Source organism: Gymnodraco acuticeps, unplaced genomic scaffold (assembly GCF_902827175.1).
Source record: "Gymnodraco acuticeps unplaced genomic scaffold, fGymAcu1.1, whole genome shotgun sequence".
Lineage (NCBI taxonomy): Eukaryota > Metazoa > Chordata > Actinopteri > Perciformes > Bathydraconidae > Gymnodraco > Gymnodraco acuticeps.
This window is the reverse complement of record NW_022990315.1, coordinates 223,487-248,403: the sequence shown is the minus strand read 5'-3', so window position 1 is coordinate 248,403 and position 24,917 is coordinate 223,487. Positions and strand designations below refer to the sequence as shown.

Sequence of the window (24,917 nt, the reverse complement as noted above, 5' to 3'; positions counted from 1 at the left end):
AGTAAAGACAACGTTTCATATAATAATAGTATGTCATTATGAAATATGTATTTTAAACAATGTCTATAGGAAATAAGTACATGTAAGGGCTAATGTTAGAGAATATGTAAGTAGATGTCTTTATAACCAACATAATAAATGTAATTATACTAAGAGGAAATGGATGAATGTAGTTTACCAGGTAACATGTTTCATTCAAGTCATCTTTATATCAGTTAATTTACTTATTGTAAAAAGTAAGGCAGTCTGGTGTTATAAAAATATAAACATGTAATATTAAAACAGGAGGTGCTCTTTGGTGTTGTGTGGGTGGCTCTTAAAGAGCCTTTTGGAGATGAAGTAGAGGATCTGTTTACTTCCTCGATGCTTTCCTGGCTGGTGCCTTCTTCACAGCTTTTGGGGGTCGCTGTTCTTGGGGGTCGCTGCCTTCTTGGGGGTCGCTGCCTTCTTGGGGTGCTGCCTTCTTGGCCGCCACCTTCTTCGGGCTCTTAGTGATTCTTCACGGGGGTTTTCTTGGCAGCAGTAGCAGGCTTCTTCGCTACCTTCTTGGGAGTTACTGCCTTCTTGGCAGCTGGCTTCTTGGCGGCGGGTTTTCTTGCTGCTGCTGCCGGCTTCTTGGCTTTGCTGCGGGCTTCTTCGCTACCTTCTTGGGCTTCTCGGCGGCCTTGGCTGCCTTGAAGGAGCCGGTGGCTCCGGATCCCTTGACCTGCACCAGGGCTCCATTCTCCACCAACTCTTCACGGCGCGTTTCAACCTGGTTGGCGTTGTCGATGCCTTTAAACGGCCAGCTCCTTCTTCAGGGCGACATAGGAAATCCCTTACGCTCCTTGGGAGGCGGAGACGGCTTTCAGCACGAGGTCAGCGGCGCTGGGGGCCCGCCTTCTTCGGCTTGGTGGCTCTCTTCCTCGGGGACTTGGCCGGTGCGGGCGGCGGCGGGAGCGGATTCTGCCATGTTGCGTTCAAAGAGGATTTCTCTGGACTCTGTGAGACGGAAGAGAGAAATCCCGGCAAAGAGCGGAACTTAAACACACCATGAGAGCCGTAGAGACTCAATCGCAGCCTGGCTCTCAGGAGCAGCACTGTGCCACTTTGTGTTTTCCTCTTCACGAACTAATGTAATGAAATCACACCTGGAGGAAACAATATATTGTAAGAATTTCACCCTAAAAACGATAGCAAAGGAGTTTCTCTTCATGTATAAAGTGAAATTAAACTCAATATTGTGTATGATTTTTAATGGGAAGCCTTTCGACCTCCCTCAAATGCTGCCGTGTGAGTCGTAAATATGTGACTTTCCTCTCTAATTTCCCTCTTAAATGCTTTTAAAATACTTTCAAATTCGACTTAAACTAGTCTGGCATATAAATAAGATGTTTGGTTAAAGACCTAACCTAAAAAGAGTTTACTAATATAAATATGTTAATGTTAAACAGAGGTTAGTTTGTCTCTGCAAACACACTCAAAAAAGTCGTGGGATTGCACTCCGGTTCTGATAGAGAGTCGGTATGTTTTCTTTTTACACCTTCACTAATTTAGGATAATTTAACTTAATTCAACACTTTTGATAACATGTAGGCCTATATTTTCTTCTTCAGAAAACTAGTAACCTGCCGTTTACATTACAAAAAACACACAAACAGTTGGAACATTAAATCGGGGGTGTTTTTTGAGAAACTTGATTACTTTAGAGTTATTTGTTACACTCATTAAAGACTATTACAATAAAATCACTAAATGTGCTCCAAAAACACCTTTAATAAACTTTAGACTCAGAAGTATTTTGAGACTTTAAATAGGCTTCTTAGGTGTTTTGGCTCCTCCACACATGTCTGACTAGGATTTTAACTCTATTTATTATTTAACACAGGTTAAAGGTGCTTGGTTTTCTTTCTCTCATGTATTTGTGTTCTGCATACTCTTAAAATAAAGCATTATCTTCTGACTGTTTATCACATATTCTCAAGGTCACGATGAATGACCAGCAGTTTCACCACAATACATTGTTTTTATTCAGAAATGTTAACAAAATAACATTAGAAATAAGAGACATTGCAGGACGAGAAGATGTATACTTTTCTGTATTTAGCCGACACATAACCTGAAAACCTTTTAAAATAACTTCATCTATGTATGTTTTAGTTTTTTGCCTTTAAATACTTCTTACATGAATCTTGTGACGCACCAACTTGAACACACCCGTAATTGGGTGGTCCGGGTCTTGAAACAGAGCCTCCTCCAGGCTTGATGCCTGAGTCCAAATCAATATCACCACAATAAACAATATTTATTTTTACATTCTGTTTTTGTCCATCTTATTCTATTTACATCTATATAGACTATTTCATTTCAACATAAAATGCACTATTTTATTCTTCTTCTTTTTGCACTATTTTAATTGAATTATTTATTTATTTTAATCAGTTTTATTGTCTTTTGTCCTATACAACTATGTTGCATTGTTGGAGGAGCCTGGGACTTAAGATTTGCATTGCCACGTCTACACTGTAGCTACTGTGCATATGACAATACATAATCAATGAAACTTGACCTTATTAATCTAAATGTATTTTGGGGTTAATTTTATATTCAAATTAAGTGAACGAATAATGGATCACGGAAATGTATCTCTCTAAATATTAGAGCTATAAACAGTATTTAAAGAATATAATTCAAACATGAAGAATTATGTTTGTATATTTTATTAAGTTGAGTTTTTAATCCTAAATATTTTTGTTTTTATTGAATGTAAATACAAATTATTATAATTACTGTTATATAACTATACTATTATGCCCACTGTTTCTAATTGTGGCTCTTGTACTATAGTGTTTGATGGTTTTAAATAAAGTGAGAAACGTTTTTGTCCATAAAATATAGTTTAGTTTTAAACAATATTCTTTCAAGATGTTAATATTTACATGCTTATCTAATCTTGAAATAGTGCTGTATAATAGCTTGTGCCATATATGTTTTAGAGCTTACTAAACTAACTCCTAACGGTATAAACAATGGTCACATTAAATAACTGCTAATTGGCTAAAAGATATTAACTTCATTAATATATGTACTAGATGTACCTCATTTCTTAAAATGCTTAATACAACATAAATAAAGAACTGTTAGAAAGACACGTGTGTTCATATTTATTCCACTACAATAGAGCCACTATTTTCGTTCTGCCTCCAAACATTAGTTGGTGAACACTGACACCTGGTGGATAAAGGCTGGAACTAAATATAACCTGTTTTTCATTTCAATGTGCGCGTGGGATAAAGATACCATCGAGAGCTTAAATGCTACGGTACGCTATTGATCGGTGAACTGCAGACACCTGCCAACAAGTAGCTACTGATAGTGTGAAACTGAGTTAAACACTAATGATGGGTCCAACAAACGCTGTGGCTTTATTTATGTGGACTGACAGATGTAGAGAAACCAAAGCGCTATTCATTTGAGAATGTGGTGATTAACCTGCTGGATGTACGAAGGACATTGTGAAGAGGAGTTTGCTTTAGTTGAAATAAGGCTTTATTTTAGAGAGGCTACCACCCTGCAATAGATGATATCATTAATAGTAATTTAGGGTTATGTTTCAATTGTATATTGCTCTATAATGTGGGTGTTTTAGTTGGGTGACTTGGTGTAACATGACATGTTGTGCACATCAATACATATAGGGCAAGGGGGAGAAATGTCTTTAGTTGGAAGTGGGTGGCTCTTAAAAGAGCCTTTGGGGTGTTGGTAGAAGCGGGTTTCAGGGTGTTCACTTCTTGGCGGGCTTCTCGGTCTTCTTGGGCAGCAGCACAGCCTGGATGTTGGGCAGCACCCCTCCCTGAGCGATGGTCACTCCTCCCAGCAGCTTGTTCAGCTCCTCGTCGTTGCGGACGGCGAGCTGCAGATGGCGGGGGATGATGCGGGACTTCTTGTTGTCCCGGGCGGCGTTTCCAGCCAGCTCCAGGATCTCAGCGGTCCAGGTACTCCAGCACAGCGGCCAGGTACACCGGGGCTCCGGCACCGACACGATGGGCTGTAGTCTAGTTGCCCTTCCTCAGATGCCTGTGGACACGGCCGACAGGGAACTGGAGCCCGGCCCGGGAGGAGCGAGTCTTAGCCTTCGCTCTAACCTTTCCTGCACCTTTTCCGCGACCAGACATTTTCTATGTGTTTATTCTTCGACGTTAAGAAGAAAGTAACTCGGTCAAAGTTCTCACCAGAGTATATATAGGAGCGCAGCTGTACGCTCATTGGTCAGATTGACCCGTAACTGTGATCGTCCAATCAGAAAACAGGTCTGTCTGCCGCCTGAATTCTTTTCAGAATGAGACGTTAAAGTTTACATTTGTATTTTCTGAAATAGTTTTCACCCGTTCAAAGATGAATATAAACTCCTGTAATTTAAGAAGCGAAAGTCTCAATGTGTGGAGAACATTAAGACATTCATAAAGGTGTCATACTTAATGTTTATTTACGGTGTGTAATTAACTTATTAAATAATATATTCCGTATTATAACTCAAATGACACACCCACCGAAATACATGCAGCTGTAACGTGGGCTAAACATTTAACGGAAACAAAATGATCACCAGTTTTAACTTATTTGTGTAGATTGTAATTTGTGTAATGTCTACTTTTGTTATCTTTAATATTTTGAGGACATCTCTTATTTCATATTATGATTATGTGTATTCATAAAGGTCTATAACGTATGTCTTCTCAAAATGTATATAGTTCTATTTTATTTTGCTAGGTATTCTTCATCCTGTGTATTTGTATGCACCAAATATACCAAATTTTTAGAAAACTTTATTTTATATTATTTGGTCAGTACATGATATACACAAGTTACATTAATAAAACACATAAAACACAATGAATAAGTATATAAATAACATAAAGAGAGCACGTTTATATTCCAATGAGACTCAGCTCGGTCACAGACTCAAAACGCCCCATGGCTGAGTCTGGGATTTGTCCAGGGTTTTTCTTCTCCTTAGTTCAGTAAGTATTTGTTTCACGATGGTGCCACTGTTTATGATCGTCTGATTTAGTACCATGTTGCACCTTGTCTTCCAGATCTTCATACATGTGATACAAATTACCAGCTGATTAGTCCCTGTGTTTATTGTCCATCCCCTCATCCAGAATACAATACATGATTGAGATATAATTTACATTGAAGTCTAACCCGATGCCCCGTAGGAGCGACCACACCTCCTGAGCTCTGTAGCAGTCCATGAGGAGGTGCTGGAGAGTCTCGTCCTCCTCACAGTTAATCATGGGGCATGTTCTAGTTTTCACATAGCAGCTCCATGAGACCACAGCTCTGACCGCAAGTCTGTTGACTGATATCAGCCACCTCACGTCTCTCATGCTCTCCGATAACTGTTACTTTTTACTAATTTCAAGACTTCGTTACCTTCGTCAGGTGTTAGGTTTTTGTACGCTATAACACCTCCATATTTGAAATCGATTATCATTTTAAAAATTACTCTATTCGGTAGTCCGATCCAATCAATCTCTAAATGCTGAACTTCAGTTGTGAAGTCACCATAAAGTAACTTGTGGTCCATTTCTAGCTCTTCTTTTCTTCCATCCCATTCCTCCATCCTCAACCCAAGGTGCTTTCCTATCGATTGCAGCAGAGATGTTTTTTACAAAGGTGATGTTTAGTTGAACGCCCAGGTCTATGGCTCCCAGGCCTCCATATTCCCTACTCTTAAATAACACATTACGTTTAGCAACCTCCCTTGTTGTACCCCACACCAAATTGACACACTGTTTGTTTAATTGCATCATTATTTGGGCTGGTGGGGGGAAGATGTTTGCTAGAAAAAGGATCTTGCTAAGTATGAATGATTTTATTATGTTTATTCTTGATTTCTAATTTGTATTTTTATTCTCCCAGTGTTTAACTTGTTCTTTGACTTCACTTAGTTTCTTCTCCCAATTGAGTTCAGCCACAGTTGTCGCTACAAATAGTTTATTCCAAGTATTTTAATTTCTTTTTTCACGTGAATGTTAATGTCACATTTGGCATCGTCGGTGCCGATCCAAACACCTTCAGTTTAGCTGTGGTTTAATTTAGCTCCTGATGCTAATTCATATAGGTTTAGGTGGTTTGTTAGAACATCCATTTCCTGTTGGTTTTTATTATAACAGTAACATCGTCTGCAGGCGATGGCAGTTATTTTGGGCGCATGGCCAACTGGTGTTCCTGATATGAACCTGTCATTGTTTGTTATTTTAATGAATGGACTTATGGCTAGCACGTACAGAGCTGTGCTTAGAGGGAACCCCTGCTGCTTAACCCCTCTCTCAACATTGAATACATTTGTTAACACAACGTTTACATTTACACAGACATAAGATTTAAAATACAGACACTTAATCATGTTTATGAAGGCTTCAGGAAATCCGTAGGCCTTCATCACCGACCATAAGTAATCCCTGGATAAATAGTGGAAGGCTTTCTTTTGATCAAGTCCAATAATTAAAAAAACTTTCTTCCTCCGGTCTTGCCTCTTCCTGACATTTTCTGTTTAGGTTAGCAGAAAACAATACTTCCTCATCGATTGGTGGTGGTCTATAGAGTGAACATCTGGCCGCTGATTGGTCAGGTCGAGTGGTACTACCATCGACCAATCAGAGAAGCGTTAGTCCATTCACTGTGTCAAGTACAAAAGACCTCACATAATTAAATCATCGAATAACATATACTATAAAATAGATCTGACTATACACATATACTCAAACAATATAGTGTATTCTTAGAGAAATATTTTAAAATAAAGTATACTTAAAGGATCAAAGTGAAGCACACTATAAGATAGTTTGGCATGCTGAAGTGACAAAACAAATGACCAATGTGACCATTAAAGTATATCCAATATAATCTAATTATTAAACATACAAAATAAGTAAAATAATGTATTTATTATCAAAATCAGGAGCTAATCCGATCTCCTCAAGTACAAGTGAATTAATGTGTAATAATAGTCACAATTATATGTAGCATTAAATACGTTTCGATGTACATTTATATGAAGTTATATAGGCCTACCAAAATATTTACATAGGGTTTATACACTATCAAGTATATGGGAAAATATGTATGTTGTGAGTGACTGTCAGAGGAGCCTTCTGTGAAGTGAATGTCTACTAATATAGCAACATAATAGAATGTGTTGTAAAATTAACTAACTTATACGATAATGATAAATAACCACAATATCTTCTGGTTTTGCAAATAAATATGCAGCAGACTTTAACAAACTTGTATTTATGCTAAATTAAATATTAAAACGGGAGAGTGCTCTTTCGGTGTATGTGGGTGGCTCTTAAAAGAGCCTTTTGGAGATGAAGTAGAGGATCTGTTTACTTCCTCGATGATTTCCTGGCTGGTGCCTTCTTCGCTGCTTTGGCAGCTGGTTTAACCGCCTTCTTCACAGCTTTCTTGGGGGTTACTGTCTTCTTGGGGGTCGCTGCCTTCTTGGGGGTCGCTGCCTTCTTGGGTGCTGCCTTCTTGGCCGCCACCTTCTTCTTCGGGCTCTTAGTGATCTGCTTCACGGGGGTTTTCTTGGCAGCAGTAGCAGGCTTCTTCGCTACCTTCTTGGGAGTTACTGCCTTCTTGGCAGCTGGCTTCTTAGCGGCGGGTTTCTTCGCTGCTGCTGCCGGCTTCTTGGCTTTGGCTGCGGGCTTCTTCGCTGCCTTCTTGGGCTTCTCGGCGGCCTTGGCTGCCTTGAAGGAGCCGCTGGCTCCGATTCCCTTGACCTGCACCAGGGCTCCATTCTCGAGTAACCTCTTCACGGCGCGTTTAATGTGAGCGGTGTGTTCGTAGCCCTGAGCGGCCAGCGCCTTCTTCACCGCGATGTAAGAGATCCCTTTACGGTCCTTGGAGGCGGTGACCGCCTTCAAGATGAGCTCAGCGGCTGCGGGACCAACCTTCTTGGCCGGCTTGGCTGCCTTCTTCTTCGGGGACTTGGCTGGTGCCTTTGCCGGGGCGGCGGCGGCGGAGACTTCAGTGGGAGCTTCTTCTGTGGCCATGATGCTGTCAGGAGGATTCTCGGTCTGATGAGACGGAGAGAGAAATCCCAGCGAAGAGAGGAACTTAAACTCACCATGAGAACCGTAGAGACTCAACTCAGTGGCTCACACAGGAGCTGCAGAAAAACTGTGCCACTTTGTGCTTTCTCTTCAGATAAAACTGTACAAAATACACATTTAGAGAACGAGTTGAATTTCAAAGGTTAATCGAATTGATAGCGGATTGCTTTATCTTCATATAGAAGCGAAATAAAGCTTTAAATATTGTTGTGTTTTCATTGGGAAGCCTTTAAACCTCCTAAAACTACTGCTGTCTGAAGGACTAATCTGCGACTTTTCTCTGTAATCTCTCTCTTAAAGGATTTAAAATACATTATAATCCCCCTAAAACTTGTAATATAGTGAAATGAAATGTTGGATTAAAGACTCAATATGAAAGAATTCCACATTTTTCAACCCTTTTTTGTTAAACGGAGGTAATTCTGCAGTCTGCAAACACACTCCCATCAGGACAGGCACTGGCTGTGTTTTAAATACAGTCTTTGTTACTCAACAGTGAGAGACCTTCATTTAGCACAGCTTTTCTCATGTACATCACAATACAACTATATTTATATAGTATGAGTATTATCATATATTTTTACATTCTGAAATGTGTTAGACAGATAGATCTAAACCTGTAAGGTCACAAAGGCTCTCAAACAGACACAAACTCTTGGTAGCAGAACTCCCACTGACTGTGAACATCAGACAAGTATTATCACTTTAGTAATTGTAGAAAATCAGAGAAACAGAAGCTTAAGTGAAGGAATTAGAACCATACACCAGCACAAAGGCTTGGAATTAGCTATGAAAATATATTATTCATTAACACTAGACTGTTAAATCTCAATGTAATCCCAAATGGATTATTATAATCTCAAATAATGTCCTAAGATTAAAGGAAATTAAAGTTCAGATAAAACAGGAGGAACGTGCTCTCTTTCTCTGGCTTTTGTTTAAAGCCTGGCGGCAGAGTTCTGGATGAGTTGAAGCTTTTCTATTGAGTTTTCTGGAAGACCAGCGAAGAGTGCATTACATTAGTCCAACTTACTTGCTATGAATGCATGCATGAGCTTGTCAGCCTCTGGTCGGTTTTAAAAATGAGCGTTCTTTGCTAATATTTCTTAGGTGAAAGAAGCCCGTCTTAGTCACCCTGCTTATATGATCTGCTCCTAGCCGCAGACTCAGGTAGCCCAGCTGTCCTGGTGCTGTTAGACCTGACAGCTGCCTTCGACACTGTGGACCATAGCATCCTGTTGTCACGGCTTGAACAGTCCGCAGGCATCACAGAAAAAACGTCCTCACCCTCAACGAGAGCAAGACTGAGGTCATCTTTTTTGGACCCCGACCTCCAGCCTCTCCGGTTGATATTCTGGGCTCTCTCAATAAAAACATCCTCCCCTCTGTCATGAACCTTGGAGTGACCTTCAATAGTGCTTTTAAATTTGATAAGCAGGTCAGCACCTTAGTTAAGACCTGCTTTTTTAAAATACGACTATTGGCCAAAACCAAGTCGTTTGTATCTTTTAAAGACCTAGAAAGGGTTATTAACGCCTTTGTTACCTCAAGACTGGATTACTGCAACGCTCTGTATGTGGGTATGGACCAGGCCTCAATTAGACGCATGCAGCTAGTGCAGAAAGCAGCTGCACGTCTTCTCACTGGCCATAAAAAGCGGGACCACATCATCCCAACTCTGGCCTCACTGCACTGGCTTCCAGTTCGGTTCAGAATTGATTTTAAACTCCTTTTATTTGTTTTCAAAGCCCTACATGGGCTGGCCCGGCCTATGTAGCCGAACTCCTCCAGCGCTACACCCCAGGCAGAGCCTTAAGGTCGGCTGACCAGCTGCTGCTGGTAGTGCCTAAGACCAGGCTCAAACCCCTAGGGCACTGAGCCTTCGCAGCAAATGGCCCCAGGCTCTGGAACACTCTGTCCCTCCATGTGAGGTCGGCCCAGACCCTGGGGGTTTTTAAATCTACTCTTAAAACACACTTCTTCTCCCTGGCCTTCTAGTCAGAGCGGAGCACGACTCCTGACTTTTCCCTGTGTTTTTTATATCTGTTGTAATTTATTGTCTTTTATTGTGATTGTAGTAATGTGTTTTTATTACATGTACAGCCCTTTGGCTCGACCAAAAATCACTTTTAAATGTGCTTTATAAATAAAACCTGATTTGATTTATATGAGGTATACAATTGAAGCCTGAATCTAACTTCTTTATATACTTTAAATATTGATGAAGAAGGCATGCATCAGTACTAGCCTTTATTATGGCAGAAAATGACATGGTGTTTTACCTGCAGAAGGCAAAGAATACCAGGATGTTGTACTGCATCTGGTTGTATTGTGTAGCATCATTTTTGGGGATCTTCTGTCCCTCAATTCTTTGCATGTATACATTTGAGAAAGAGGGTCAACTTTGCAATTGTTCTTCTACATATCCATACTACATATGTACTGTAGGAGGAGACCTGAATCTAAAATGTATTCCCACATTGGGAGCACCAGGAAAAAAGAGAGCAATCTCTGAACTTAGAGAAGTACATACTGTGGAAGCTAAACCCAACAACAAATATATTATTTGTTTAATGTTCAAAATGGGTGTTGCAACATGCTCACATGAAAGCTACAAGGGACAAGGAATCAGATCATGCCACAGATCACATCAAATATATAAGGAATATATGAGAAAGCATTGCAAACTGTTTAGATGTAATGTTTAATTTGTGTTAATGTTATCTTTTAGACGCTTCATAACATGTCATTTGAAACAACGAGTTATTTTCCGGTTCAACTGAGACAACAAAATACAGTCCCATTGAACTATAAGTGCAAAGAGCTGTAAAGAGCAGAGTAAGCCATGTGGGAAAGGACCAGTGGGGGCGGCAGATTCAACATTCAAAGGCTTTATTGCCATATGCACAGGAGCTACAGTGTACACATGGCATGACAATCTGAAATCCCAGGCTCCTCCAACAATGAAACATATTTAGGACAAACAAGAATAAGACTGATTAAAAAAAACACAATTAAAATAGTGCAAAAAGAAACAGTAGAATGGATTAGAATAAAATAGTGTTTTTATGTTGCTAGACAAATGTGAGATGAAGTAAACTGTATACATGAATAATTATAATAATAAAACATAAATAATAATGAATACAATAATCTCAATAATGCAGATTGTTATAAGTGACCAAGTAAAGGAAAGAGTCTATACAGATAAGATGGACACAAACAGAATCAGATATTGTTTATTGTGGTGATATTGATTTGGACTCAGGCATCAAGCCTGGAGGAGGCTCTGTTTCAAGACCCGGACCACCCAATTACGGGTGTGTTCAAGTTGGTGCTCACAAGATTCATGTGAGAAGTATTTAAAGGCAAAAAACTAAAACATACATAGATGAAGTTATTTTAAAAGGTTTTCAGGTTATGTGTCGGCTAAATACAGAAAAGTATACATCTTCTCGTCCTGCAATGTCTCTTATTTCTAATGTTATTTTAACATTTCTGAATAAAAACAATGTATTGTGGTGAAACTGCTGGTCATTCATCGTGACCTTGAGAATATGTGATAAACAGTCAGAAGATAATGCTTTATTTTAAGAGTATGCAGAATACAAATACATGAGTATATATCAAGTATATTGAGTTATCAACTAAAATGTTTCCGTAGTGACCATTTTTGGTAGAGGAAGAAGATTCCAACAGTCTGAACATACGATATAAAAATGTAGTTATTTTACGATGTGTGTAATTTAGATATGGAACAAAATATATATGGACAAAGTTTTGGGGAAAAAACACAATTTCAAAACATTTCCAACCTGACTTTGGTACATTTCGGTAGAATGGCCCATAGACATATATCTCAGGACTAGTAATTATATGAACATGTTTAAAGAACAACATGATGTATTCAGTTACGTTGTGTTGGAATGAGCTTTATCTAAAAACACCACTAGATGTCGGAGTCTAGCCATAAATGAGAGCCTGCATTACAACCCAGTGATAGTTGCAATATGGATCAGCATTATATACTATCTTATCATAATGTGTTACTGTGGACCATGCTTTAATAATGAAAGGGGGACAATGTGTTTATAAAGTATTTACACACATGTGTTTCAGGACGGGTTGCTCTGTAAGTGTGTGTGTGTGGCTCTTAAAAGAGCCGTTGTGTTTCGGTGTGCTGGTCTCAGGTCAGTCTAAGCCCTCTCTCCGCGGATGCGGCGGGCCAGCTGGATGTCCTTGGGCATGATGGTGACCCTCTTGGCGTGGATGGCGCACAGGTTGGTGTCCTCGAACAGGCCGACCAGGTAGGCCTCGCTGGACTCCTGCAGAGCCATGACGGCGGAGCTCTGGAAGCGCAGGTCGGTCTTGAAGTCCTGAGCGATCTCCCTCACCAGGCGCTGGAAGGGCAGCTTGCGGATCAGCAGCTCGGTGGACTTCTGGTAGCGGCGGATCTCCCTCAGAGCCACGGTACCGGGCCTGTAACGATGGGGCTTCTTCACGCCGCCGGTGGCCGGGGCGCTCTTACGAGCAGCCTTGGTGGCCAGCTGCTTCCTGGGAGCCTTTCCTCCGGTGGATTTACGGGCGGTCTGCTTGGTTCTTGCCATGGCTAGAGAGAGTCTGCTTCTCTGTTGGAAAGTAGTAACGTGGAAGACTTGTCTGTGTCTCTTATATAGCCAGAGCAGGCACGGCAACGACGCTGATTGGTCAAATGTATACACGTGCCACTGCAGCTCAACTATTGGTTGGTAGCGATTGGAAAATTCAAATTTCGCGCTCATTTGTTAAACTGTTCTTATTATACATCCATGTGTGACATACAGCTTTTTTAACACTTTGTCTATGATACAAAAGTCCAGCAAAGATGAATGATGCACAAATTATTCTATACATTCATAAACTCTGAATTCTGCATATTGTAATGCATACATATGTTGATGTACATATTGCTATATTTATAATGTTATTTTAGCATTCTTAAAATCGTTTTTATTATGTATGCGAATAAAACACCAAGACACATTCTAAGTATGTGTTACTTGGCAACAAACCCGTTATGGTTTCTGATTCTCTAATAACAAAATAATGTCTTTAAATGAAGAACATAAAGTATAAGTTATCTGAGTTTCCTACTATGGAGTCAGCTATTTATAAGCAAAGCGATGACCTGATCAAATACACTTTCAGTCACAGCTGGTGTGAAATTTGAGTATTAGTTTGATTATAACTTTTTTTGGCAACGAAAGATGAAGAAATGACTTGAATGCATCTTGGAAATACACATCAATTCAATACATGAACATCTTACTTGGTCCTGATATTCACTGCTGACTGGCTTGCATCATTCACAATGGAAATATAGCATGGCGTACTGCGTGGCTCAGGTATACAGAGGATCGTACTGAATGCTACTTGGGTGAAGTAGAATTCAGCAACATTAATACAGAAGCCTTATTGAATAGAGGAAACTACGTGACATCCAGCAAAAGGGGCTTTATCCTCCTGGGAACCCAGGAAACAAATGTTTTCCAATCTTCTTTATTTTTGATTTCCTACCTATTTAGGGTTAAAAGAAAAACATCTTGCAATTTAGACTTTTTTAATGTAATTGTATTTTTAAATGTTACAGTATGTCCACTGTAGAGGAAGTCAGGAACATTTTAGTTTGAAAAGACAGCCACAATTAACAGATAGACTATGAAAAGTATTATGGTTATAGAGTGATATTAATACTAGAATACATTCAGCTTTATTTAAAACATAACTAATTGATCTGAACATTGCTGTTTATTTGGTTTTTGGTGAATCTTTCCAGATCTTCAAAGACCTGGAGTCAATGTACTGAAAGCACCTCATTGGACTCCAGATGCAGATTTTCAATTTCTAGCTCACTCGGGCTGGTTTCTGACAGATGTAGAAACCAAAGCGCTATTCATTTGAGAATGTGGTGATTAACCTGCTGGATGTACGAAGGACATTGTGAAGAGGAGTTTGCTTTAGTTGAAATAAGGCTTTACTTTAGAGGCTACACCCCGAAATACAGATACATACATTAAGAGTAATTTAGAGTTAAGTTTTAAGTGTGTATTGCTATAGAATATAGGTGTTTTTAGTTTCAGTGACTTGGTGTAATATATGACTCGTTTTATATGTTGTACTCAATACATATAGAGCAAGGGGGAGATCACTGCTCTGGGCCTTTAAGTAGTTGTGTACTGGAGAGAGGAATGTTCTTTAGTTGGAAGTGGGTGGCTCTTAAAAGAGCCTTTGGGGTGTTGGTAGAAGCGGGTTCAGGGTGTTCACTTCTTGGCGGGCTTCTCGGTCTTCTTGGGCAGCAGCACAGCCTGGATGTTGGGCAGCACGCCTCCCTGAGCGATGGTCACTCCTCCCAGCAGCTTGTTCAGCTCCTCGTCGTTGCGGACGGCGAGCTGCAGATGGCGGGGGATGATGCGGGACTTCTTGTTGTCCCGGGCGGCGTTTCCAGCCAGCTCCAGGATCTCAGCGGTCAGGTACTCCAGCACAGCGGCCAGGTACACCGGGGCTCCGGCACCGACACGATGGGCGTAGTTGCCCTTCCTCAGATGCCTGTGGACACGGCCGACGGGGAACTGGAGCCCGGCCCGGGAGGAGCGAGTCTTGGCCTTCGCTCTAACCTTTCCTGCACCTTTTCCGCGACCAGACATTTTCTATGTGTTTATTCTTCGACGTTAAGAAGAAAGTAACTCAGTCAAAGTTCTCACCAGACTATATATAGGAGCGCAGCTGTACGCTCATTGGTCAGATTGACCCGTAACTGTGATCGTCCAATCAGAAAACAGGTCGGTCTGCCGCCTGAATTATTTTCAGAATGAGACGTTAAAGTTTAAATTTGTATTTTCTGAAATAGTTTTCACCCGTTCAAAGATGAATATAAACTCCTGTAATTTAAGAAGCGAAAGTCTCAATGTGTGGAGAACATTAAGACATTCATAAAGGTGTCATACTTAATGTTTATTTACAGTGTGTAATTAACTTTATATTATTAATTATAACTCAAATGACACACCCACCTAAATACATGCAGCTGTAACGTGGGCTAAACATTTACCGGAAACAAATGATCACCAGTTTTAACTTATTTGTGTAGATTGTAATTTGTGTGATGTCTACTTTTTTATCTTTAATATTTTTGAGGACATCTCTTATTTCATATTATGATTATGTGTATTCATAAAGGTCTATAACGTATGTCTTCTCAAAATGTATATAGTTCTATTTTATTTTGATTATTTTGCTAGGTATTCTTCATCCTGTGTCTTTGTATGCACCAAATATACCAAAGCAAATTCCCTGTATGTGTTAACCTACTCGGTAATACAACCTATTCTCATTCGTATACATACACTTTACATACATTATTATATTTTCAGCACTTAAGATACCATATAGCTTTATTTGTTAAGCATTAAACCTCCAGGGGGGTATACTACGAAGCAGGATGTTCTCTTAGCGGCTAAATTCAGGGAAAACTCCGGCTTTCCGGTCCTACGAAGCTGGTTCTCTTTTTAGCGGGCTAGATCTCCATGGTAACTGATACTGAGCGGCTAGCCTGCCCCGGAGCAGGTTAGGTTGCAGGCTAAGAGCTCAACTCAGTGAAAGCACCGCCTGCTGACCAATCAGAGCTCAGTGTGCGGAGTTTAAAGCGATCAAGTCATATTACAGGAGAAAGGAAATACAGAAAAGCTGCCGTTGCAGGAAAGAAGGCAAAATCACCGACTGTGTGAACGTGAACATTAATAGAATATCACCTCCATCTTCAGAGCAATCTGACTATTATAACATTAGCGTTAAGAAAGCTTACTTAAATATCTGCCACAACATAAGTAACCGGATCAGAGTCACATTAAGTACAGTCCATATCACTTCATAATGTATCATCTCCTGATCTGAGTCAGCTGAGCCGTATCTGGCCGTGCAACACTCACAGTGTCACAGACTGGATGCAGAAGGATTATTTGAAGCAACACATTAAGTTGAGGAAACACTGGAGTCAAATGTAATTAAAGTCAAATGGTGTCTTAGACGGGCAGTGATATCATAAAGCTGTTAATGTACGCATTCAAACACTTGTTCTGTTCCCAGCTGTATTCACCTTGCAGGTGCAGCTCTGTGGCTTTGATCCTGGATCAAGTGTTTAAGTCATGGATGTTTAAACTTTAACTTCTTCATATGTCTAATATTATAGTTGACTTTTCATTCAGGAAGTATGACGCTGCGCTGTCAGTACGCTTCTCCATGTCTGTGATTGGTCGAATGCTCCAGATACCACCCCTCTCATGTGAACGCCTAGCTAGATAGGACACGGCTGGCTTGAGCGATCCACTTGATAACCCGCGTCGTAGGACCGTTTAGCGAGAGCGTGTATGTTTTGGATTAGGCCAACCGGCTAACTCAAACATATCCAGGTTAGGTTGAACCAGCTTCGTAGTATAGGCCCCAGGTGGTAAACTCATAGTGGATTGAAGAGTGTATTAAGGCAATGTATTTGCACATGTTTCATCATAACTTGAACTGATACTAGTTCTGATGACTCCCATCACTAAGGCCTATTGCGCCATGTGTAATGGTGCATCACAGTCCCTGGAAATATAGCATAAAACATGAATACTCTCCGTGAGGGGGCGAAGGCTGGGAACAATAAAAAACTGCCGCTGTGAAAAGTAGAGACGAAGGTCACACGTTGTCCAGCGATAAAAGAGGGGGGGGGGGGGGGGGGGCATTCCCTGCGTGCCGAGAGGCAGGAGAGAGAGGCTCACAGCTGGATCCCTGACATCACTCACTATTACAAGACACTCAGTACTGAGTGTGTCAGCGAGGAATGGGAGACATCCCTCAAATACAGTTGAATGAACGAACAGGGGGAAGACCAAGATGCAGCACTGCAAATGTCTTCCACCGTCATTCCTCCGTGCAAAGCCGGCGTAGAGGATGAAATTCCTCTGATGGAGAGCCCACTGATCCCGGTGGATGCATCCCAGAGACATACGCCTGCGACACAGCCTCTCGCAGCCAGTGTTTACCCAGTAGTCCCCTCGTTATAATGTTAAATAAAGGAAAGCGTGAAAGTTGGTTTATCCTCTCGATTAATGCAGTACAAACCACTTTACTTAATTCTAGTAAAATATTTTTTTTTTTTTAAACACAGCATTTTGCATTATTCTACCTTTAGTAATAAACAGGTAATAACATGGATTTTGATGTATTATCTATTTTAGAGTAGGAATTTTGATGGTGAATTAGTAAATGATCAAAAATATGTTAATAAATCAGTAAATCACTAGGACAGAGGCTCTCAAAGTGAGGTGGGTGGCTCTTAAAAGAGCCTTTGTGTGTTTCAGTCAGATGAGTTTATCCCCCGAAGCCGTACAGGGTGCGGCCCTGCCTCTTCAGAGCGTACACCACATCCATGGCGGTCACCGTCTTCCTCTTGGCGTGCTCGGTGTAGGTGACGGCATCGCGGATCACGTTCTCCAGGAACACCTTCAGCACCCCGCGGGTCTCCTCGTAGATCAGACCGGAGATACGCTTCACTCCGCCGCGGCGAGCCAGACGGCGGATGGCGGGCTTGGTGATGCCCTGGATGTTATCACGGAGCACTTTGCGGTGGCGCTTAGCGCCTCCTTTGCCGAGTCCCTTTCCGCCCTTTCCTCTTCCAGACATAATTGCAGAGTTATGATGTACTCACTATGGATATCGCCCATATTTAAAGCTGATATGCGGACCTGGTTGAAGACACCCTGGTTAATTCTAGCCCGCCATTTTGTCCTGTTCCTTTGTTCCCTCTCTGCTGCTCTTTTCACACACCGTGGCGGATGCGTTTCCGGTTACGACAACCATCCTTCAAAATAAAAACCAGCAAATGGTTTCACAATTTCACATTTTGACACAAGCAATAAAATCATCTAATAATGTCATTTGTATCTCATTTATTTAGTGCATGTATTACACCATATTAACCTCCAACATTGCATTTTGTAGGCCTGATGCTAACCAACTGCCATTTAGTTTTTGTATATAATTATTTCACATTTAAATGTAATATTTACATAAACTTATATATCAAGATATAGTTAGAAATGGTATATGTATCTTAAAGTTAGTGATATTGTATTATTAAAACTGGTTTGCATGTTTCTCAAATACTTCCTCAGAGACAGAGTTAGGGTGTGTAGTTTTGTAAAATATTATAACAACTCAAAGATATTGTTAAGGACATGTCAAACTTTCAGAGCAATTGAAAGTACATACTACATTTCTTATAAATGTTGTCGACCACAAAATACAAGGCGACCAGGCAAAACCACATATTGTGAAACACGCCCAGACACAGAAACGTAAGTGAAAATAAATGCAGAAATACATTAAAGATATATAATAATGTGTGTTCTGTATTATTCTCACATTTTATTTGTGTATTTATATTCCTGTTTTTTCCCCTGTATTTCTGCATTTCATGTATTTGTTTACTCGTGTCACGTTCTTTCCTGCATAGCTGTGTACTCGTTGTGCGCATAAAGGTACAAATTCACTCAAAATCACAGCGGGAACTTTAGTTGGGCGTTCGTTGTTTTGGGCTCAACACATACCTTATTTTGGTTTCAAACCCTGCTTAAGTTTTGCACCAAATGACACATCCCCATTGTAGCCATCCACAGACAGATGGGAGAGGACGAGGGAGAAAATGAAATGCAGGAAGTGTTGATTGGCCGAGAAAAGACAGACAAAGTGAATTAAGAGTGAATGCCAGTGTTTTCAGGTAGAATCAGCATGTGGGCCGTGGCTCAGGTGGAAGGCAGCTGACTTCCAGCTACATGTAATAATGTAGTTAATACATGTATACGTTGATGTTGTTGAGCCTTTCTGAGGCTATAACTTCGTAAAGTTGAAAAATAATATTCAGGAATAGAAATCCCTCTTTACAAAAGTGTCTGTTTGCAGTGTTTCCCAGCCTCCTTAGGCTTTTCAATCGTTACACTTGAATAAATACAATATTGATTACATGAAAATATGATTGAATCTTCATGGTTCAGTTATTCTAAGGCTTTCCTCATTGGGAACGGAAAAAGAAAGGTCACGCTGTTGAGATGTCTCATCTCAGTGGCAGAATAGTATAGTCATAACAATACTTATAATAATTGTATTTACATTCAATACAAACTAAATATTTAGGATTAAAAACTCACTTAATAAAATACACAAAACATCATTATTCATGTATGAATTATATTCTTTAAATACTGTTTATAGCTCTACTATTTTCTGCTTGACTACATTATTGTTATAGAGATACATTTCCATTATTCGTTGAATTTATTTGAATATAAAATGTACCCAAAATACATTTAGATTAATAAGGTGAAGTTTCATTTATTATTTATTCATGATATTTAATTAATAAATGAAACCCTAAAATAACACGTTGATATTGGTCCTGCTTTTCTACTGGCCGGACTTTCATGTGATTATTTACTAACCTGCTATATATCATTTAAAATGAGCATATTTAGTAGTTTCACTGATTGTGAGGAATATACAGTATTACTTCAAACTAGTAGTCGCTTATAAAAACACTATGGTCGATTTCAAAGTGTTTGCATTATAACCAATTTCTATGGAAATGTCTATAATAATTATAATATACTTTGTATTAGCTAACATATAACTTATACTTTCGTCCAAATCAACTGAAAATAAGTGCAGAAACCGAATGTATGTTTGTATAAATATACCTTTATATCCAGATTGTATTGTTAAACAAAGCAAACTAATGTAAATGTAATCCAGGTCAGGTACTAGTACAATGTACTTCAGATAATATTGGAATATTGAGGTAAATTCCATGTGGTATGATAATAATAATAATTCCTTACATTTATTATAGCGCTTTATCAATGACTCAAAGCGCTTTACATGAAAAGCACAACATGGAATATTAGAATATAACATGGAAGCAGATATATAAATAAATAGTGTGTCGTGTGGTGATGTACACAAAACTATATGTATTGTTCAAATTGTATTTATGCTAAATTATAATATTATATAGGAGAGTGCTCTTTCGGTGTATGTGGGTGGCTCTTAAAAGAGCCTTTTGGAGATGAAGTAGAGGATCTGTTTACTTCCTCGATGCTTTCCTGGCTGGTGCCTTCTTCACTGCTTTCTTGGGGGTCGCTGCCTTCTTGGGGGTCGCTGCCTTCTTGGGGGTCGCTGCCTTCTTGGGTGCCACCTTCTTCTTCGGGCTCTTAGTGATCTGCTTCACGGGGGTTTTCTTGGCAGCAGTAGCAGGCTTCTTCGCTACCTTCTTGGGAGTTACTGCCTTCTTGGCAGCTGGCTTCTTAGCGGCGGGTTTCTTCGCTGCTGCTGCTGCCGGCTTCTTGGCTTTGGCTGCGGGCTTCTTCGCTGCCTTCTTGGGCTTCTCGGCGGCCTTGAAGGAGCCGGTGGCTCCGATTCCCTTGACCTGCACCAGGGCTCCATTCTCGAGTAACCTCTTCACGGCGCGTTTAATGTGAGCGGTGTGTTCGTAGCCCTGAGCGGCCAGCGCCTTCTTCACCGCGATGTAAGAGATCCCTTTACGGTCCTTGGAGGCGGTGACCGCCTTCAAGATGAGCTCAGCTGCTGCGGGACCAACCTTCTTGGCCGGCTTGGCTGCCTTCTTCTTCGGGGACTTGGCTGGTGCCTTTGCCGGGGCGGCGGCGGCGGAGACTTCAGTGGGAGCTTCTTCTGTGGCCATGATGCTGTCAGGAGGATTCTCGGTCTGATGAGACGGAGAGAGAAATCCCAGCGAAGAGAGGAACTTAAACTCACCATGAGAACCGTAGAGACTCAACTCAGTGGCTCACACAGGAGCTGCAGAAAAACTGTGCCACTTTGTGTTTTCTCTTCAGCTAAAACTGTAAAAAATACACATTTAGAGAACGAGTTGAATTTCAAAGGTTAATCGAATTGACAGTGGGTTACTTCATCTTCATATAGAAGCGAAATAAAGCTTTAAATATTGTTGTGTTTTCATTGGGAAGGCTTTAAACCTCCTAAAACTGCTGCCGTGAGTGGTACAGATCTGCGACTTTTCTCTGTAATCTCTCTCTTAAAGGATTTAAAATACATTATAATCTCCCTAAAACTTGTAATATAGTGAAATGAAATGTTGGATTAAAGACTCAATATGAAATAATTCCACATTTGTCAACACTTTTTTGTTAAACAGAGGTAATTCTGCTGTCTGCAAACACACTCCCATCAGGACAGGCCCTGACTGTGTTCTAAATGCAGTCTTTGTTACTCAACAGTGAGAGACCTTCATTTCGCACAGCTTGTCTCATGTACATCACAATACAACTATATTTATATAGTATAAGTATTATCATATATTTTTACATTCCGTCACCACCTCCAAGGAGCGTTAATGGATTTCCTATTCCTATGTGATTGTAAATAAGCCATCTGTATGTCAAATATGTCTTAAATGACATGATGAATTGGAAATGGGGGACCCTGATGTAAACAAGACGAAAATCTTTCTCTGGTCTGCATCCCCTTAACAATTGTATGTTTTGAGCTGTACTGTACTGTACCCAATATACAAGCTGTTAATAAACTTTTCAATCAATCAATCCCTGAAGAAGGAGCTGGCCGTTAAAGGCATCGACAACGCCAACCAGGTGAAACCTATTGAAATCAGTAGGCGAGGCTGTAATTTCGCCAGCTGTTACTCTCATGAGCGAGGCAGAAAATAATAGTTTTAACAGCCAAAAAGCTGCTGTGTCGTTTATTGCACCTCAAACATTAAAGGGCCGGGACTCGATTAAAAAAATTAATCTAATTAATTAGAGGCTTTGTAATTAATTAATCGAAATTAATCGCATTTTTAATCACATATAAATATTTGATCTGAGAACAGTGAGAAGCAATTTTTTTCACATGGATTTTAGTATACCATTAGGCGCATTCACACCGCAGTACTTTTCCCACAAAGGTTCATGAGAACTTAGTTCATGAGAACTCTTTGAACCTGGGGGAGGATTAGGCAAATGAAGCCGCTGACGTCACTTCTTCTTCTTCTGCATTGGGTTTACTGGCAGGCCGCAAACCACTTCACGGCGTATACTGCCGCCCAAAGTCCCCGGCCGGAAGTCCCCGGAGTTGGGGACTGGCTTCAGTAGAAGCTGCTGGGAGTCCCAGCAGCTTCTACTGAAGCCTTCCGAGTAAATCGCCAGAACGCCGACACCTCCTCATCTCCACCGCTCCCATGTTTTATTTTGTGTTGCCATAAGTTAGTCTCTCTGCGTTTCTGCGCTGGGCTAATGCTAATAATGCTAATGCGAGGATAATAAAATGGCGGCTTCACAAAACTTTTTGGGAGTTTTACGGGGCGTGGTTTGCAATCCGCCCAGCCAATCAGAAATATAGCTCTTTTCTCACAAGAGAGCCGTACGAAAGTCCCTGCTCTCTTGCAGCTCTCTAGCAGGGACTTTCGTGGGGGTAAAAAGGTTCTCATGAACTAATTTTAGTAACGGCTCTTTTTGGTGTGAACGCGATAAAAGAGGCTAACGTCCACGCTAGCTGCTATATGTTTTGCATTGAGGTGATACTTGAGGCTTGATGTGCTGCGGTGATATGCGAATTCCTTTTTGCATAATTTGCACACAACCGTGCTCTTATCGACGCTTCCATCCGTCCGTTTTTTAAAACAACATTTCCCACTGTTGTTCACTGTGGTTTGTTGTTGTCTGAAGTCATGAACGTTAGTTGGTGCTCCAGTATAATCGGTACGCCTGAAACTCATCCAGTGAGAAACGTTCCGCGGTGCAAAAATAAGTGCGATTAAAATGCGTTAATTTTTTTAACGCGTTAATTTTTGTGTAATTAATTAATCTTAATTAACGCGTTAAAGTCCCGGCCCTAATTAAAACAAATCCAGAGTTACGTGTTTCTGTACTTCCTCTAAGAAGAAAGGACAGTAACAGAAGATCTCTGTGACGCCAGATGTGGTGTTGTTAATGCGATATGATATCCGAAAAAAACATTCAGTTTAGGATGGCAGAATACACTACACTACCCATAATCCCCAAATACCGTTTGGGACTACAGTCCCGTTGACAAACCCCGTGATTAATCTTCAAGCTCTGGGATTGGATGTTGGAGTGGCAGTGCGCCATGGTTACGCCGAGCGTCAAGCTCTTTGAAATGGAACGAAACCACGGCAGACTATTCAAAACTGGACTCGAACTCCCCCCCAGAACTACACATGCTGGCTATTGTGTTTCGCAACATGTTCTCTATGGCACGTCTCTACTGGGAATTGTAGTTTTAAAAGACGCTTTTGTTGTTCCCAAAATTAGTAGTTGACAGTATTAAACTGTGTACAGCCCTGGAGGTTTAGGGGATAGGAAACAAATTGGTGTGTACAAATTTAAAACATGTAATTACTAAATGGGTGAAAATCGCTTGTATCCATAATGGGCAGCATTAATATGACAGCTCATTGTTACTTTGTAATTCTACTCCACTACAATTCAGAGGTTAACCTGGTATTTTTACTCCACTACATTTATTTTAGTTACTTTGCAGATTGTGATTAATGATGTGAAATATAAACAACCCTTAAAGCAGACTTTAGTTACACCTGAGTAAAATTCAGGTAAGGTGATTGTCAAGTGCCAACAATCAGGAGAGATATTTGATAGTTGGTGCTTGAGAAGACTAAACATGTATCTGCAGATCTCTATAAAGTATATTAATTACTCGTTATTCTCTACTAATAGTTAATTAGAAAACTGTACAGTATATAATTGCTATTTTGCACATGCCTTTCAAGATTTCCAGATTTTCTAAGGTTTATTGACATATCATATACACAACTACGGTGTAGTTATGCAATGAATGAAAAACTTGGGTCACAGGTTCCTCAACAGTGCATTACAAGACATATATCAATATGTGTGAATACCTCCACCATTAAACTGTCAAATTCTGCAAATTTCTTATACTATCTATATAATATCAGTTAAAATAAGTGCTTCAACATAGTTTTAGACGTTAAGTACTTTGTCAGGCTTAATATTTATCTGTAGATAGATACCCCCAAAGCTTTTTTCTTATTTGAAAGAAGACCTTAACCTAAAGTATTCTTTAATGTGTTAATAAAGGTTAATTAGTTTGTCTGTTTTGCACATCCTCATATTAATATCTGTGTACATCCAGCACTAAACTGTTTTATTGTATCACTTACAGTATCTTCTTGATTTTTTATATTCTATATTTCTATCATTGACTTTCTACTTTCCCCCTATGAAGATATGTACTCTTAATATTATTTTCATCAAATAACATTATTCAACAAAAACAACATTATTCAACAAAAATAATTCAATAACGTGCTTTAACCACTAGGCGGTGCACACAAGGTACACACAGCATACTAATAATAACTTTGTATTATTAGTGTAGGACACTTATGTATGTATAACATCTGAAGATGTGTAGTTTTATTCATGTTTTTACATAATTTTACAGGATATTGCTATACTATTTCTCATGTTTTACTTCTACACATTAATATCTGATTTGTAAAACATCACAGACAGAAAGGCATATCCGTCATTTAATGGTAAGCTATTGAAATTGTGATTCCATAGATGTGTCTCCCATCACCCAAATCCCCTGACTATTCTCTCAACTCAGTATTTACATTCTTATATTCAAAGAAAATCAGGTTCTTGGGTAATCTGTTCAGTGGGTTTGTGGTGTGTTTCGCTCGAAATGTCCCTTATAGGC

General features: G+C 40.0%; 4 protein-coding genes and 1 pseudogene across 8 annotated transcripts; all 5 read right to left on the bottom strand.

The window, feature by feature from the left end:
* Positions 1-340: 340 nt before the first annotated feature.
* On the bottom strand, positions 341-8,088 carry LOC117550548 (histone H1-like). 5 transcript variants are annotated; one of them, XM_034222956.1, is made up of 3 exons: positions 7,521-8,088; positions 7,381-7,469; positions 6,408-6,667 (listed from the first exon to the last, which is right to left on the bottom strand). In XM_034222956.1, the coding sequence occupies exons 1-3, from the start codon at positions 8,043-8,045 to the stop codon at positions 6,631-6,633; spliced, it is 651 nt and encodes a 216-aa protein (XP_034078847.1). In that variant the 5' UTR covers positions 8,046-8,088; the 3' UTR covers positions 6,408-6,630. The 5 variants fall into 5 exon arrangements, with proteins under 5 accessions (XP_034078850.1, XP_034078847.1, XP_034078846.1 ...); XM_034222959.1 differs by lacking the exons at positions 6,408-6,667; positions 7,381-7,469 and adding an exon at positions 341-397 and having other exon boundaries at positions 7,509-8,088; XM_034222955.1 differs by having other exon boundaries at positions 6,412-6,667; positions 7,381-8,088.
* Positions 3,764-4,164, bottom strand: LOC117550559 (annotated as a pseudogene).
* Positions 8,089-14,350: 6,262 nt separating the features above from the next.
* On the bottom strand, positions 14,351-14,815 carry LOC117550586 (late histone H2A.L3-like). The gene has a single exon (XM_034223000.1). The coding sequence runs from the start codon at positions 14,786-14,788 to the stop codon at positions 14,405-14,407; it is 384 nt and encodes a 127-aa protein (XP_034078891.1). The 5' UTR covers positions 14,789-14,815; the 3' UTR covers positions 14,351-14,404.
* Positions 14,816-17,447: 2,632 nt separating this feature from the next.
* On the bottom strand, positions 17,448-17,905 carry LOC117550581 (histone H4). Its single transcript, XM_034222994.1, has one exon. It carries the CDS (start codon positions 17,802-17,804, stop codon positions 17,493-17,495), a length of 312 nt encoding a protein of 103 aa, XP_034078885.1. The 5' UTR covers positions 17,805-17,905; the 3' UTR covers positions 17,448-17,492.
* A 2,354-nt stretch (positions 17,906-20,259) lies between these two features.
* Positions 20,260-20,874, bottom strand: LOC117550543 (histone H1-like). The gene has a single exon (XM_034222929.1). The coding sequence runs from the start codon at positions 20,872-20,874 to the stop codon at positions 20,260-20,262; it is 615 nt and encodes a 204-aa protein (XP_034078820.1).
* Positions 20,875-24,917: the final 4,043 nt, after the last annotated feature.

Coding starts and splice junctions, on each gene's coding strand:
- LOC117550548 (XM_034222955.1), bottom strand. CDS start 8,045: ATGGCCACAGAAGAAGCTCCCACTGAAGTCTCCGCCGCCGCCGCCCCG. Junction 6,668..7,380: donor GCCAGGAAATCATCGAGGAA/GTAAACAGATCC, acceptor TACTTGACACAG/TGAATGGACTAACGCTTCTC.
- LOC117550586 (XM_034223000.1), bottom strand. CDS start 14,788: ATGTCTGGTCGCGGAAAAGGTGCAGGAAAGGTTAGAGCGAAGGCCAAG.
- LOC117550581 (XM_034222994.1), bottom strand. CDS start 17,804: ATGTCTGGAAGAGGAAAGGGCGGAAAGGGACTCGGCAAAGGAGGCGCT.
- LOC117550543 (XM_034222929.1), bottom strand. CDS start 20,874: ATGGCCACAGAAGAAGCTCCCACTGAAGTCTCCGCCGCCGCCGCCCCG.